We start from the raw sequence: 15,949 nt of genomic DNA, 5'->3' as shown, positions 1-15,949 counted from the left end.
GTAGGGCCTGGGGCTGGCTTTGTGCTGGGCGACTGTGTGTGATGAGGTAGTAGATGCTGGGCGCATAGCCTAATGGGTGACGTGTCCCTTCCGGGTCATTTGTTTGGGCGTTTTTGGTGGCTTAGGTGGTAAAGAATCTGCCTGTACAGTGGGAGACCTGGGTTTGATCCCTGGATTGGGAAGATCCCCTGGAGAAGGGCATGGCAGCCCACTCCAGCATGCTTACCTGGAGAAGCCCCATGGATGGAGGAGCCTGGCAGGCTGCAGTCCATGGGGTCGCAGAGCTGGACACGACTGAGCGACTGAGCACACAGTAGACGTTTCTGAGAAGTGGTTTGTGGAGAATCTGGGCTGCGTGCGATTGAGGGCGATGTGTGCGGTGCCAACGCAGAGGCCATGAAGCCAAGCTAGCATGGTGGCCTGAAAGCAGCAGACACGCAGGGGGTGACTGAGAACAGTTGCACCCCAGAGGGCATGGCCAGGCCTCTAGAGCAGCAGCAAACCCCTTTGCCCCGCTCTGCGACGCTGGCTCAGAGCAAGCAGTGGAGGAGACCAGAAGAAGCCGGCAGGGGCAGGGGGAGCAGCCAGCTGGCTCAGGCCATGCCGGGCACAGGAGACGGAACGAAGTTGCTGTCTCGATCTAGGCTAGTCCCTGCAACACTGCTTGCCTGGCCCTTGCTACTCTCAGCACACCTGAAGACCGCTAGCTGCCTCAATTCTTCCCGGGGACAAAAGGCCCAGGAATCCAGCTTTACAGACGAGTGGGCAAGAACCTTGAAAATGCAGGCGAGTCCCTGCTTTAGGAAAACAAGCGAAACCTTGCCCTAATCGCCCTCCATCTCTTTAAATGGATCCACCGTTAAATCGGGAAGAATCAAACAAGCTAATAAATGGTCTCGCTGCTCTCCCTTAGTGTTATTAACGCAATATAATACTTCCTGTCTCCTCATTTGGACTCAAGCAGCTGCCATGTGCCAGGGAAATAAGGGTCATAAAAAGGGATGAAGGAGCATGAAATTGGCCCTGACCTTAGCCTCCAGGCAATGTGGGAAGCAGTGCCAGTTGCCACAGCTGCACGTCTTTCCTTCCCATTAGTGGGAGGAGATGACAGAGGCCAAGTCCACCCAGGGGAGATTCTAGAACATTCTGGCATTCCAGCGACCAGGAGCCTGGATGGGGTTCCATCCTGACTCTTCCATCTTGTCCCTTCCATGACTAAGAACTCATCATTCCACATGCTTCCTGGAAGACTTCCCAGGAAGAAGAACTGCTGGTCCCCTGGTCTCCATCCTGTCCGCATGCTAATGTGTATGCACATCGAGGCAAGACTCACCAGGTGAAAGAAGCGGAATTCCTCCCTGTCTGTCTTAGTCTGGGCTCTGCGCCCAAGTGAGACTAGACGGGCCTCCACTCTCTCTGGGCCTTGGTCTCCTCACCTGCAAAATGGGCAGCTGCCCTCTCAACCTCACAGGAATACCGTAAGGCTCACGGGAGATGACAGATGTGAAAATGGTTAGCAAAAAAATAAGGGCAAGGGCTTCCCTCGTAGTCCAATAATCAAGAATCCACCTTGCAATACAGGGGACACGGGTTCAATCCCTGGTGTGGGAAGATCTCACATCAGTTCAGTTCAGTCGCTCAGTCATGTCTGCCTCTCTGCAATCCCACGGACTGCAGCATGCCAGGCCTCCCTGTCCATCACCAACCCCAGAGCTCACTCAGACTCACGGCCATCGAGTCGGTGATGCCATCCAACCATCTCATCCCCTGTAGACCCTTCTCCTCCCACCCTCAATCTTTCCCAGCCTCAGGGTCTGTTCCAATGGGTCCCACATGCCGCAGGGCAAACAAGCCCGTGGGCCACAGCCAGAGAAGCCGTCGCAGTGAGAAGCCTGCACGGCAACCGGAGAGCCACTCCCACTAGCAACTAGAGACAGCCCACATGCGGCGAGGGACACCCAACACAGCCAGAGCATTTTAAAAATAAATAAATTAAATTTAAAAATTACAAAACAAAAGAGCAAGAGGGTCCATGGGCAGGTCGCACAGCCATCCCGGTGGTGAGAACCAGCCAGGCGGCCGCCGCAGCAGGACGTCTGCCCACACACCCTCGGCTTCAGCAGCCCAGAGCTGGCTCTGTCCCCTCCACCACGCCCTGTGGGGCAACCCTGGGTTGTGACACCTCTGAAAACATGTTTTGGACTAAGTGACAAGCCAGAGGAAGGCAGCGTGCCAGTGTCTCAATCCTTCCACGAACTGCTTTGGAAGACGGAAGACGGCAGAGAGAGGGTGTGCATCACCACGGCTGTGGCTGGCGGGTGGCCCTCTCTGCTCCTCTTCCCCTTGGCCCTGCCCGCCACCCTCCCGGCTTATCTTTCCAGCCTGTTCCCGTTCTCCATTCCAGCCCCAGGGCCGGCCGGTCCCCCGCCCTCCTGTCCCCTTCTCAACCACCGTCCCTCTAGCTGCGGCTTACCAAACTCCCCTCCAAGAGCCCTCAACCGTGAGCAAGCGCTGGCTCTCCGAAACTCTTAACGCCTCGCCCTCCTCCAAGCCAGGACTCTCAGACCAGCACCATCCACCTGTGCACGGACTATGCTGAAGCATCTCAGCACCTCGGGCTCCACCGGCTCCCTGCTCCAGACTCTGTAAGTTAAGTCAGCTGCTCAGTCGTGTCCGACTCTTTGCGACCCCCTGGACTGTAACCTGTCAGGCTCCTCTGTCCATGGAATTTTCCAGGCAAGAATACTGGAGTGGGTTGCCATTTCCTTCTCCAGGGAATCTTCCTGACCCAGGGATTGAACCCAGGCCTCCAGCATGGCAGGCAGATGCTTTACCATCTGAGCCGCCCGGGAAGCCCAGAATTCTGATGCTCCGGTGCTTTGGACCATAGCAGCTCCGAAGTCCTCCCAGCTCAGCCGTACCCTATAATCCGACATGCCTAGTCAGGGGTTCAGATGTGTCTGCCGCATGCCCTCAAGTAGATTAGAAGTTACTAGAAGGCAGGGAGGCCACTCATTCATTCGAGTGTGTATTGAGCACCTAACGGGGAAGGGTCAGCCCTGCTCAGGGCACGGGGTACAGAGGAGAACCCCACTCCTGTGGAGCCTCCGAGCTAGAGGGGGAGCAAATAGGCACATGGATGTTGTTCATGAGCAAGAACTTCCCTGGTGGTCCAGTGGTTAAGAATCTGCCTGCCAACGCAGGGGACATGGATTCGATCCCTGAACCAGGAAGATCCCACTTTCCCAGGGTCAACCAAGCCTGCAAGGTGCAGCTACTGAGCTCTGCCACAAGAAAAGCCACCGCACTGAGAAGCCCTTGCATTGCAACTTGAGAGCAGCCGCGGCTTGCCACAACTAGAGAAAGCTCACGTGCGGCAGTGAAGACCCAGCGCAACCAGAAAGAAATAAAAAAACTCCGTATCGGCAGTGCAGAGAAAGCATGCACTTAAAGCAAATACAACTGAAACCCACCTCAGTCTGAATGAAAACCGTGAAGGAAGTCCCTCCATGGTGCCTGGCGTATAGCGAAAACTCAATAATATTAGCTACTGTTATCATTTTGCCTGTTGCATGCTAAGTTGCTTCAGTCGTGTCTGGCTCTTTGCAATGCCATGGACTCTAGCCCACCAGGCTTCTCTGTCCATGGGATTCTCCAGGGAAGAATGCTGGAGTGGGTTGTCATGTCCTCCTCCAGGGGATCTTCCTGACCCAGGGACTGAACCAGCGTCTCCTGCGTTTCAGGCAGATTGTTACAGGCAGATGGGTTCTTTACCACTAGCGCCACCTGGGAAGCCCCCATTATGATTTTACTAAGCAGCTACTATGTGCCAGACTCCGGGCAAGGCACCTTCCTCATATTTTCTCCTAAGCTTTATAACAGCCCTAGGAGACAAACACTGTTATTCCCAATTTACTGATGAGGAAACTGAGGCTCAAATAAGTCCTGCTGAGGCCACAGGCTAGCTGCTATCCACCAGCCAGGCATCAGGACTCTGTCAGACATAAACAGCCTGAGGCTTTGAGCAGAAAAGCCTTAGACTATTTCAGCGGAGGAGATTTGCATGCTCAACGTGGATGTCTTCACCGGAGTAAATATTTCCAGGTCAGAGCGCCTTCGGGAGAGGAAGGAGGTGGCCCCCCAGCTCCGGTCTCCTTAACTGCACCCTGGGAAGTCTGCACACTGCCTTTCTTTCTCTCCTCCTGGTGGTCTAATCTGGAGTCAGATCCAGCCACTGGCTCTCGCAGATGGGGAAGGACTGCCAGCCAACGGGAAAACAACAGGTGAGCCTCCAAACAGTCCCCTTCTGTGCCTTGGGCAGGGTGTCTGCCCGGGCGACCACAGGGCCCCGCTGACTTCTAGAACCTTCTGTCTCTGCAGGTGTTTCAGGAACTTGGCCTCAGTGCTTCAGTGACCCATATTTTATTACCTCTCAGGTTTCTATAATTCATCATTCAGCCCCTTCTGAAAACCTAGAATGAGAGTTTAGCAGCTCAGAGCCCCGGCTTCTCTCCATTCTCCCCAAACACATCAGCTTGTTTGTTCCCTTTCATCCGGGCTCTTCCTGTCGCATTCTGCCCGTTCAATGGGGAAAGAGTGAAACCGGATGGCTGGACCCAGTGCGGGGAAATGACTTCAGAGCCACCTTTGTTTCCCTCATTCCTTTGAGCACACTTGGCCCCCGCGTCTCTATGAAAGGGCTTGTTTGAACCATTTGGAACATCTCGCGAGCGGGAGATGCTGTGGCCAGAATCGCTCACATCTTTTCAGGCTGCCTGAGACTGGGTGAAACTGCCAAATTTTTGCAACAAAACTAACCATGACATTGAACATTGTGTTATAAATTAGCCACAGCCTTCCAAGCAAATTGTCTCTTTTCATTGTGTCAGTGTAAGCCTTTGGAACGTTTGGCTCCAGCTACTGACTTCGGGGAGACTCAGAGAATATTTTTGTTCAGCCCCAAACCAGCCCTTCAGACACCAAGCTGCATGGGCTAATATATGTGTCTTAGTTGACAGTTCTTACCACGCTTACTCAGAGGATTCCTGTTGGTTACGTTCCATTTCTCTGCCTAAAATTCGGTTAATGGGCTTCTCAGTTTTGATGTAGCAGGAACCATCTCCATTTGTCTTTGAAACAAAAAGATGTACTTCTCTTTTCCTAGGCTTTTCACAATGATTATTGGAAGTTTCTTTGAAGGAAGAGTTCTTTTCAGAACTCCAGTGAGAGTTATTAAAATGTTATTATGTTGCTCTAGGTAACATATAGAATTTCAGCATTTGGTACTCACAGAAGCAATGAAAATTTCTATTTCTGTTAAATAATTCTGTGTTTTTTTAAAAAAGACAACATCTACCCATCGCTTGAGCTCTGTCACCAACAGCCAGATCAAGTGATTGTTATTAAAAGGAAATCTAAAAAAAAAAAAAAAGCTCCAATGCTATCTCATTTCTTTTCTTACTTTTCATTTAACTTTTTTCCACAGAGAAGATGGCAGGGGACACATTTGGACTTAAAAAATAATTTTGAAGTAGTAAACTTCATTAAACTTGAGTTGAGATGACATTTATCGGAAATAGAAAAATCCTTCTTACAATATGTGCAAAACACACCCGTTACATTTGATGATCCATTTTAATGGAGTAGAGTTGATTTACAGCATCGTGTTTGCTTCTACTGTACAGCAAAGTAACTCAGCTACTGCTGCTACTGCTAAGTCACTTCAGTCGTGTCCGACTCTGTGCGACCCCATAGATGGCAGCCCACCAGGCTTCCCCGTCCCTGGGATTCTCCAGGCAAGAACACTGGAGTGGGGTGCAATTTCCTTCTCCAAACTCAGCTACAGATCTATGATATTTCAACCACAACAGAAACCACGCACTGCTGCCTGCGCCCCTCCTTCCTGGAAGGGGGGACGCTTGTGACCGTCACAGAGCATTTAAGCAACATCGTATGTATGGGCTTCCCTGGTGACTCAGTTGGTGAAGAATCTGCCTGCAATGCAGGAAACCAGGTTGAATCCCTGGGTCGGAGAAGGGAATGGCTACCCACTCCAGTATTCTGGCCAGAGGAATCCCATGGACAGAAGAAACTGGCAGGCTATGGTCCATGTGGTTGCAAAGAGTCAGAAACGATTGAGCGATTAATACAAACACACACACATGACACGACACACATTAACAATGTATCAGGTCATAACAACTGGATCAACTTGCACTCCCTTTTAAAACTGAACAAAATGCCTATTCTTTCTTATTTTCCAGGCTGGAATCTTTATTTAATCTGAACTGTTGCTAAGCGTGACTTAGAGTCTATTGAGATACCCCAACTGAGAGGTATCCAAACATGTCCAGGGATCTCTGTTCTACCAAGAAAACTTGCCAAAGGCAAGCCGCCTCCTCCCCGTCTTCTCTCTGCTCCTCTCCTCGGTGCCCTCCTTCTGCAGCTCCTCCCCTGCCTCCTGCATTCCAGGCCGAGTTCTGTGTGGACGGGATGGGGAGGCTGGTAATGGCAGAGACATGCCGGCCACTTCTCACAGGACCACAGCATACATGTCAATACCTCTTGGGTAACCGAAGCTTTCCGCCCTTAGGAGAAAGTAGCACTTTAAAGTGAACCCTGGTCTCATTACAAGTCAAGCTCCAGCCAGTTTCAACAGCATGTTCCAGCAAAGATGACTTTTTACACTTAGCTAGCCTTCTTTGATAAGGCACTCTCTCCAGGGAAGTCAGGGGGACTTTAAGCCTGTGTGTGCTTACAGAAGGGGTGGGTGGTACCACACACACATTGAGGCTTTGGGGTCCCATCGTCTGCCACTGCAAAAATTTCAGCTTCTCTACCCAAAGCAAGGGTGGGAGGCAGGTTTGGGGGAACAGGCAAGGGATGTTTTAAGTTTCTACACAAGAAAAAGGAAGCCTGCCACACGTATCTCCTTGGGGTGAAAGGAGTCACTAACACACACACACACACACACACACACACCCTTTAGGCAAAGACAAGAGTGGTTGTTATGGCGGATGCAAGTTGCTCCTCAAGCATGTCCTGAATGTGGGAGGCCACAGCAGCTGGCTCCCCTGGAGCCGGCCCACAGGGCTCCTGCCATGGCCTACAATGGCCTGCTGGCCCTTGCCAGCTGTCACATTCTGCATGCCGCTGGAGCTCTGCTCCAGCAGAAGGGGCATCCAAGCGACCAGCTTCAACAAGCACCAAGTCCTGTGCCCATGCTAGGCCCGCACAGCCACCTGGAGCTCTCTCCTAGGGCTTGAGCGAGAGCACTTTAATATACACTGACCAGCAGGTCCTACTGATGGTGTCCCAGGCCAGAGAAGGGATCCCTCCTTCCTCAGGACAGAGATCTGGGGAGGCTCAGGGCTCCAACAGTCATGTACAGATGTGAGAGTTGGACCATAAAGAAGGCTGAGCACTGAAGAATTGATGCTTTTGAACTGTGGTGTTGGAGAAGACTCTTGAGAGTCCCTTGGACTGCAAGGAGATCCAACCAGTCCATCCTAAAGGAGATCAGCCCTGAATGTTCATTGGAAGGACTGATGCTGAAGCTGAAGATCCAATACTTTGGCCACCTCATGCAAAGGGCCGACTCACTGGAAAAGACCTGGATGCTGGGAAAGATTGAGGGCAGGAAGAGAAGGGGACGACAGAGTATGAGATGATTGGATGGCATCACCGACTTGATGGACAAGAGTTTGAGCAAACTCTGGGAGATGGTGAAGGACAGAGAAGCCTGGCGTGCTGCGGTTCATGGGGTCAGAGAGCCAGACATAACTTAGCAACTGACCAAAAAAGTGGGGGGCTAAAGAGAACCATCAGGGACACCTCCAGGAGAGAGAGGCCCTTTGCGGGGAAGAGCAATGTGTGTGTTTCCATCTCTGATCCCTGGGCACCCCTGCCTGTGGAGGGGGATTTTTTAAGCCACTGTCCTAGCTTGAGCCTCCATGGTGGCTTAGATGGTAAAGCGTCTGTCTATAATGCAGGAGACCCGGGTTCGATCCCTGGGTTGGGAAGATCCCCTGAAGAAGGGCATGGCAACCCACTTCAGTATTCTTGCCTGGAAAATCCCATGGATTGAGGAGCCTGGTAGGCAAAGAGTTAGACACGACTGACTAACTTCACTTTCACTTTCCTAGGTTAAGCTTCTGTCTTTCTTATCCATTTCCTCTTTCTGCTGGCAAGGGAAAGCCCCAGGGTCCCCACCTAGGATGTGGGCAGAGGAAGAAGCCAGAGGGTCCTTAGCTACAGGATAGTGGGGTCCTCAGGGTGACGGCAAGCTTTGCCAGAGGAGGCCGGTGCAGGTGGGATCCCAGGAGCCCTCTTTTCTAGGACATGCCGGAACCCATCAACTCCCCCATACTGGCTTGGCCCAGGCTGTCTCCTCCATCCTTTCACCCCATCCCCAACCCTCCTCATTGTGGCCCCCTCCCCAGCTTCCTGGAGGCCTGGTCCAGCTGGAGGGAATTCTGGAAGCTGGTCACCGATGGGGCAGCTCTGCCTGTCCTGTCTGAAGGTTAATCCTCAACCCCAGAAACTCATCACCGTCTCGGAGCCTTAGTTTCACGATCCACAGCAGGGATTTTAAAAATGCTCAGCTCCTAGGGTTCCCCTGAGAGTCAAATGCAAGTGTCTGTGAAAATGCTTTGGGAAACAGGATGCCTGGGGCGAATGATTACACCCACACCTACCTACTTGAAGGATCTTGGCAGGATCCCTAGCACACTTGAGGGACTCACTTAGGGAGAGATGAAGATGTCTCAGGAAGGATCTGAGTCCCCTGCAGAATTGTATGGACAAGAAAGAGAGAGATCAAGGAAATCACCTTGAAAGTTTCAAGCAGGTCAGTTCAGTTCAGTTCAGTCACTCAGTCATGTCCCAGTCTTTGCGACCCCGTGGACTGCAGCACGCCAGGCCTCCCTGTCCATCACCAACTCCCGGAGTTTAGTTTCAAGGTGATTTCCTTGATCTCTCCTTCTTGTCCATATAATTCTGCAGGAGACTCAGATCCTTCCTGAGGCCTCTTCCTCTCTCCCTAAGTGAGTCCCTCTAGTGTGGTAGGGAATCCTACCAAGACCCTGCCTCTCTGTGAAACCTAGGGGAAACTCTTGGATTAAAGCTCCATTAGGAGTTCACACATTTCAAGGAGGAACCTGTGAGATAGTGGAGATTTCAAACCAAATACTCAGACACCCCCAGGACACACTGTCGTTGCAAAGCTCTGGGAGGATAAAGAAATGAACAAGTGGTTTCCACCCTCAAAACAAACACAAGTAAGTTCAGAGATAACCTCCACATAACACAATCTAGGCTATGGGGAAAAGCCACCAATGGTTTGCCAAGAGTGATGAGGGGAAGAAGATGAGAAATCACCAAGGCTTTGAGAAGAAAGTAAATTGGAGCTGAACCCAAGGCCTGGGCAGGATGTTATAGCAAAACTGGAGGTCAGACTCTTGAGAGTCCCTTGTTCTGCAAGGAGATCCAACCATTCAATCCTAAAGGAAATCAGTCCTGAACATTCACTGGAAGGATTGATGCTGGGGCTGAAGCTCCAATATGTTGGCCATCTGATGTGAAGAGCTGACTCACTGGAAAAGACCCTGATGCTGGGAAAGATTGAAGGCAGGAGGAGAAGGGGACAACAGAGTATGAGATGGTTGGATGGCATCACTGACTCGACAGACATTAGTTTGAGTAAGCTCTGGGAGCTGGTGATAGCCAGGGAAGCCTGGCATGCTGCAGTCCATGGGACTGCAAAGAGTCAAACACAACTGAACAACTACACTGTACTGAACTGGAGGTCAGAAGCAAAGATCAAGTGGGATATTGGGACTGACACGTGTACTACTGATTCCATACATGAAATTGATAACTGATGGGGATACGCTGTGTGGTGCGGGCAGTCTACTGCATGCACTGTCATGACCTAAGTGGAAGGGAAAGCCAGAAGGGAGGGGACATACGTGTGGCTGATTCATTTTGCTGTACAGTAGCTACTCACACAACATTGTAGAGCAACTATACTGTGATCAAAATTAACAACAATAAAAAAGAAGCAAAAGGTCAGAGTGAGCCTACGGGGAGAATGTTAATGGAAGAAAACGGAACAAAACAGCCCTGAAATTAGCAAGCATGGCCAATGGACCACAAGAGCTGAAATCAGTGCTTGCAATGATAGGTCCTTCAACAGCATCCTTCTTCTTACATGAACAGGGACCACGGTGGAGAAGCTCACTTTCTCTAAGTTAGCATCAACATCAGTGCTGTCCATAGACCTCTCTGTGATGATGCAATGTTCTCTGTGCTGTCCAACAGATGGCCGTGACAGCCACTACTAAGCACCTGAAGCAATGCTAGTGCAACCAAGCAACTAAATTCTAGCTTCATCTTATTTTAGTAAATTCAGTTGTAAGAGGCACAGGTGCTAGTGGCTGCCAGAGTGGATGGTGGAGGTTTAGGTATCAAAAGGCGCTCAGCCTATGCAACTCTCCCGTGTGATGATGACAAGCTGCAGTAGTATGCCCTGGTGCTGGGGTAGAAAACACTCACAGCCACCAAGAGACGCTCCTTCATTCAGGGAAGAGAAAGGTTCAGTTCTACCCTGAACAGATACGAGTGTGTGGGTGAGTTACTGTTTTGTTATTTTGGCTGGTTTTTTTCCTTTCTGATAAAAGGCAGATTTCTGTGTTTTTGTTTAACCAAGAGTCGAGTCACTGATAAAGTGAATACGTGTCCCTTTGGGGGAGGAAAGAAGCTCCTTAGTCCCTAAAGACCTTTTAATCAGAAAAAGAAGAGAGAAAGAGGATGGAAGTAAACATTCTAATGCTACTGGTCCTTGAGCCCAGAAATTTGGTTCTCAAAGCCTTGAAGAAAATCACATATTTATAAAAAACCTGTTTCAACCATTCTCATAGCAGCATTATTTGCAATGGCCAAAAACATGGAAGCAACGGAAATGTCCATCTACAGAGAACTGGATAAACAAAACGTGGTATATACATACAATGGACTGTTCAGTTCAGTTCAGTCGCTCAGTCGTGTCCAACTCTCCACGACCCCATGAATCACAGCACGCCAGGCCTCCCTGTCCATCACCAACTCTACCCAGCCTTAAAAAGAAATGAAATCCTGACACTAAAGCTGGGATGAACAGCAAAGACATTATACTACAGGAAACAAGCGTCATTAGAAAATAAACACGGTGTGAATTCCTGTAGGAGGTACCTAGAGTAGTCGGATTCATAGAGGGATAATGGTTGCCAGGAGTTGCAGGGAGGATGGGGGACTGCTTAGTAAATACAGAATTCCAGCTTTTAAAGACGAAGAGTTCTGCGGATTGGATGCACAGCAATGTGCCTGCACGCAACTGTACGCTTACATATGGTTAAGACGCTAAATTAGATGTTATGTGTATTTGACCTCAATTTAAAACAAACCATTGTGTATCCTGAATATTCATTGGAAGGACTGATGATGAAGCTGAAGCTCCAGTACTTTGGCCACCTGATGCAAAGACCCGACTCATTAGAAAAGCTCCTGATGCTGGGAAAGATGGAAGGTCGGAGAAGGGGACGACAGAGGACGAGATGGTGGGATAGCATCACTGACTCAACGGACATGAGTTTGAGCAATCTCCGGGAGACGGTGATGGATAGGGAAGCCTGGCGTGCTGCAGTCCATGGGGTCGCTAAGAGTCGGACACGACTGAGCGACTGAACAACAATATGCATACGTATACGAAAAAAGCAGAGAGCGAGCACAGGAGCTTTAGCCGCAGCACACCACCACCTGTCCTCCAAGAACCCCACTCCACCCGAAAAGGCGCGTCCCTGCCTCCCCCGACCCCGCGCTTGGGGCGGGGGGAGTGTCGTGTGATTCTCCAGCGTGCGCTCACAATGATCTCCTTAAGCCGCGCCAGCGGTACCTCGGCGCCCGCCCCCGGGGAGCGGGCGGCCAATGAGCACGCGCCGCAGCCGGACCTCGCGCCCGCATTGGCTGCGCCCGGCAGCCCGCGACCCCGCAGGTTCCCAAGCCGGGTTTAAAGCGGTCGCGCGCGGGCTCCTGCCTCGCCATCCGCTCCCGCGCGCAGGTCTGCGGGGCGGGGCGGCCTGCCGAAAGGCCCACCCAGGGGCGTTCCTGAAGGGCGCCTCGGCCGCCCCCACCGTTCCCCCAGATGTATTATGCGGTTTCCCAGGCGCGGGTGAACGCGGCTCCTGCGAGCATGCTGCGGCCGCCGAGGCCGGGAGACGTGCCGGTCGGGGCCTCCCTGTACGAGCTGGTGGGCTACCGGCAGCCGCCCTCCTCATCCTCCTCTTCGTCCTCCCAGACTGGGGCCGCGCTCCTCCCCAAGGCGGCGCGCGAGAAGCCAGAGGCGCCCGCCGACACGCCGGGCGCGGGCCCCGGGACTGGGGCGCACGCGGGCGGCGGGCCCCGGGCCGATGCCAAAGAGGAGCAGCAACAGCAGCTGCGGCGCAAGATCAACAGCAGAGAACGGAAGCGGATGCACGACCTGAACCTGGCCATGGACGCGCTGCGCGAGGTCATCCTGCCCTACTCGGCGGCGCACTGCCAGGGCGCGCCGGGCCGCAAGCTCTCCAAGATCGCCACGCTGCTGCTAGCCCGCAACTACATCCTGCTGCTGGGCAGTTCGCTGCAGGAGCTGCGCCGCGCGCTCGGCGAGGGCGCGGGGCCCGCCGCGCCGCGCCTGCTGCTGGCCGGCCTGCCGCTGCTCGCCGCCGCGCCCGGCTCTGTGCTGCTGGCGCCTGGCGCCGTGGGGCCGCCCGACGCGCTGCGCCCGGCCAAGTACCTGTCTCTGGCGCTCGAGGAGCCGCCGTGCGGCCAGTTCGCGCTCCCCGGCGGCGGTCCGGGCGGCGGCGCGGGCGGCCCTGGCCTCTGTACCTGCGCGGTCTGCAAGTTCCCGCACCTGGTCCCGGCCGGCCTGGGCCTGGCCGCTGTGCCGGCGCAGTTCTCCAAGTGAGGGCCGGCTCGGGCGCCACCTCGGCCCGGCCTCCCGCCGCCCAAGCCGGGCAAAGCCAGGAAGGCACTGCGGACCTCCTCGCCCAGAGACAGGGACTGCTGGGCGTCCCCTTCCTCGCCCCCATCCCGGGGAAATTAAAGTGACTCGAGCAGATGTCCGACAGAGCGTCGGGGCTCTTTGGGGTTCTGGGTGGCTTCCAGCTGCTTTGCACTCACGTGCGCGCTCTCACCGTCACCCCGCGTCCGTGTCTCACGGTTCCTGGAGTCGTGCGTTTCGCAAGGGCGATGCGGACTTTAGGGCGCCGGGCTATCCTGGGTGCGGCGGTGGGCCGACACCTGCCGAGCCAGGGAACCAAGGGGCTGCTCTTGGAGGGCTGGGGGCTGGAGGTAGACTTGGAGGTGTTTCCTTCTCCTCGGCCAGAGGTCACAGGTGCCCTTGTTCACCAGCAGCCAGTCCCGCTCAGAGGAGGCTGGCCGACCCCCCAGGAAGCCGAGAAAGACCGCGCTGTCCCTGCAGACGGCGTCGCGCATAGCAGACGGACAGACAGACCCTCGGCGGCCAGACGGTTGGCATCGCGGTGCCGCGGGAGGGGCGGTGACAATTCCCGGGTCGATAAGTGTGCTGGATTGGAAAGCCCGCTTTCATACCCCGACTATGAGAATGCAGTTTTTTGAGAATCGCAGAACCGGATGTTTTGTAGCGATGATGCGCTCTTAAATCTGAAACCTTCTGAGAAGGGCGGTTTGGACCTCGAGTTTCCTCCTTTTGTCTCACCTTCCCGCAGGGGTAGCGTAGGCAACATTCGAGCTTGCTTGAAAACAACCATCTTTCCTCCGCAGTCGGGCTTCCGGGCGTACTAAAGGAAAATAGGTAAAGCGTTTCGCGGTTGCCGGCTTGGCAGAAGGCAAGATCTCTCATTAACGTTCTGCCTCGTTAAACACGGAGGGGAGCCAGGGACCCCGCTGCGGTGGCCACGGCGGGGTGGCGTCTTCTGCGAGGTCCCTTCGCGTTCGGGGGGGTCTTGGACCAGCGCGTGGGGCCGGTCTTCTGGCCGCTTCGCGATGGGAAAACTACATTGGTTTGTTACAGACGTTAGCAAACTACTTCATCCAAGATGACTTCATGATCTTTCAGCAGCTTGCTTTGGATTTTAAGGTTTCCCGGTTGTTGATAGTAGCCGAATTTAACTGGCATTGTTTCCCCCTCTAACTTTGTTTCCCTGCGCTGCGAAGAGTCAACAAAATAAACATGTAAGGGCCTTACATTTTTCCGTCTGATTTGTTAATAAAGAAGTCCTGGCGCCCTGATGGATTGAGAACCTCAGGATGAAGGGTAATAAATAAATAAATGACTCTGGTCAAAAGGTTTACACCTGACTTCCTGATTTGTAAAAACTAGTCCAATGAAGTCAACCGAAGGTCAAGTTGAGAGGCATCTGAAGGGGCAGGCAGGGTGGATGAGGAGAGAGGGAGGGATCCTAGGAATCAGTTCTCAGCCAAACTTGGTGGGGGTGGGTCTTTTCACACTACAACTTCGGCCTCTGAAAAATGGGTTATGAAGTATATTTGTGATAAACTTACTTTACATCTCATCGTCTTTCTCAGATATCTACCATTTCTGTCTTAGTGAACAGAAACTCAAAGCTGTGAGCTGTCCCCCCATCATTTAAATCAGGTTGGAGTCATCTCCTAGGAAATTGTGACCTGGGAAATCATTTTATTCTAACAGGTGAAGAAAGCTCTTCTGTCTGAAGACGTGATAAAGAAATTGGAATGTGAACTTGCTCACATGTAGTATTTAAATATTCATAGTTACTAATGAAATCCAACCACATTTAAAGGTAGGGGGACTATAGGGATGAAGTAGTGTCCCCTTTAACCTGCAGGAAATTAAAGAAAGGCCAGAGAAGGCAATTTACTCAATTTTATCCACACTGGCTAGTCTGAAGCATGTATACATTTAGGAAAAATAAGCATTCGCTTTAGGAACACAGAATGGGTTGGTGGGAGGGGTGCCAGCAGGATGGAATTTTCTTCTCTACCATCCTTGAAAAGTGTCGGTTTTCTCAGGGAGGATGGGCAGGAGAGGATGTGAGGGAAAGGAACTCTATGGTTCCAACCCATTTGGGGGAAGAATTTCTCATTCCTCCTGACTCTGCCATCAGAAAAGTCACAGGCTTCTATTATAACTAAATTTGAATTGTGACCTTCTGTGTATTTAATGGCTGTCTTTGCTTACTTTGCATCTTGACAACGGACAGAAAGAAAATGAACAACTAAATCAAAACCAAATCGGGTCCCCCTCCCGAAAAAAATATTTCTAGGATATTAGAAATAAACAGCTCCTCCCATCGTCCCAACTATATCACCAGATGCCGTCCTCACTTTGAAACGATCTCTAAGCAGAGAGCAGAGAAACCCAAGCAGAGAGCCACGGGGCAGAAAGGGGCGTGTGGTCTCCCTCCTGTGTCTACTTATAAATTGAAGCTTTATAGAAAGATAACACGACATGTGATTTTGTATTTATCAGGAAATCAAACCCTATCATGGTTTCCAGAACCAAAGATTATGAGTGAATTTCACAAGGATAAGCAGGGCTGTTTTGAGTATCATCAAATTATTTATCTGCCTGCATGTAGCATCTTAGTGCGCCAAGGAAAATTAACAGACTCACTTTTAAAAATTTATTTATTTTTTAATTGAAGGATAATTGCTCTACAGAATTTTGTTGGTTTCTGCCAAACATCAACATGAATCAGCCACAGGTATACATAGGTCAATCCTAAAGGAAATCAGTCCTGAATATTCATTGGAAGGACAAATGCTGAAGCTGAAGCTCCAATACTCTGGCCACCTGATGCAAAGAAATGACTCCTTAGAAAAGACCCTGATGCTGGGAGGGACTGAGGGCAGGAGGCGAAGGGGACGACAGAGGATGAGATGGTGCGATGGCATCACCAACTCAATG

At 52.0% G+C, this 15,949-nt stretch overlaps 1 protein-coding gene and 1 long non-coding RNA gene across 2 annotated transcripts; both read left to right on the top strand.

Moving 5' to 3' along the window:
* Positions 1-2,295: 2,295 nt before the first annotated feature.
* Positions 2,296-8,858, top strand: LOC148778684 (uncharacterized). Its single transcript, XR_016037162.1, has 3 exons — positions 2,296-2,645; positions 4,105-4,283; positions 4,381-8,858. It is a non-coding gene; the product is annotated as an uncharacterized LOC148778684 (long non-coding RNA).
* A 934-nt stretch (positions 8,859-9,792) lies between these two features.
* Positions 9,793-14,276, top strand: OLIG1 (oligodendrocyte transcription factor 1). The gene has a single exon (XM_088835134.1). It carries the CDS (start codon positions 12,179-12,181, stop codon positions 12,980-12,982), a length of 804 nt encoding a protein of 267 aa, XP_088691260.1. The 5' UTR covers positions 9,793-12,178; the 3' UTR covers positions 12,983-14,276.
* The last annotated feature ends 1,673 nt before the right edge of the window (positions 14,277-15,949 follow it).

The sequence above is a fragment of the Moschus berezovskii genome, chromosome 1 (genome assembly GCF_049115385.1).
Source record: "Moschus berezovskii isolate FMDL1 chromosome 1, NW_MosBer_1.0, whole genome shotgun sequence".
NCBI classification, from domain to species: domain Eukaryota; kingdom Metazoa; phylum Chordata; class Mammalia; order Artiodactyla; family Moschidae; genus Moschus; species Moschus berezovskii.
This window is presented reverse-complemented; position numbering and strand designations above follow the sequence as displayed.

Coding starts and splice junctions, on each gene's coding strand:
- OLIG1 (XM_088835134.1), top strand. CDS start 12,179: ATGTATTATGCGGTTTCCCAGGCGCGGGTGAACGCGGCTCCTGCGAGC.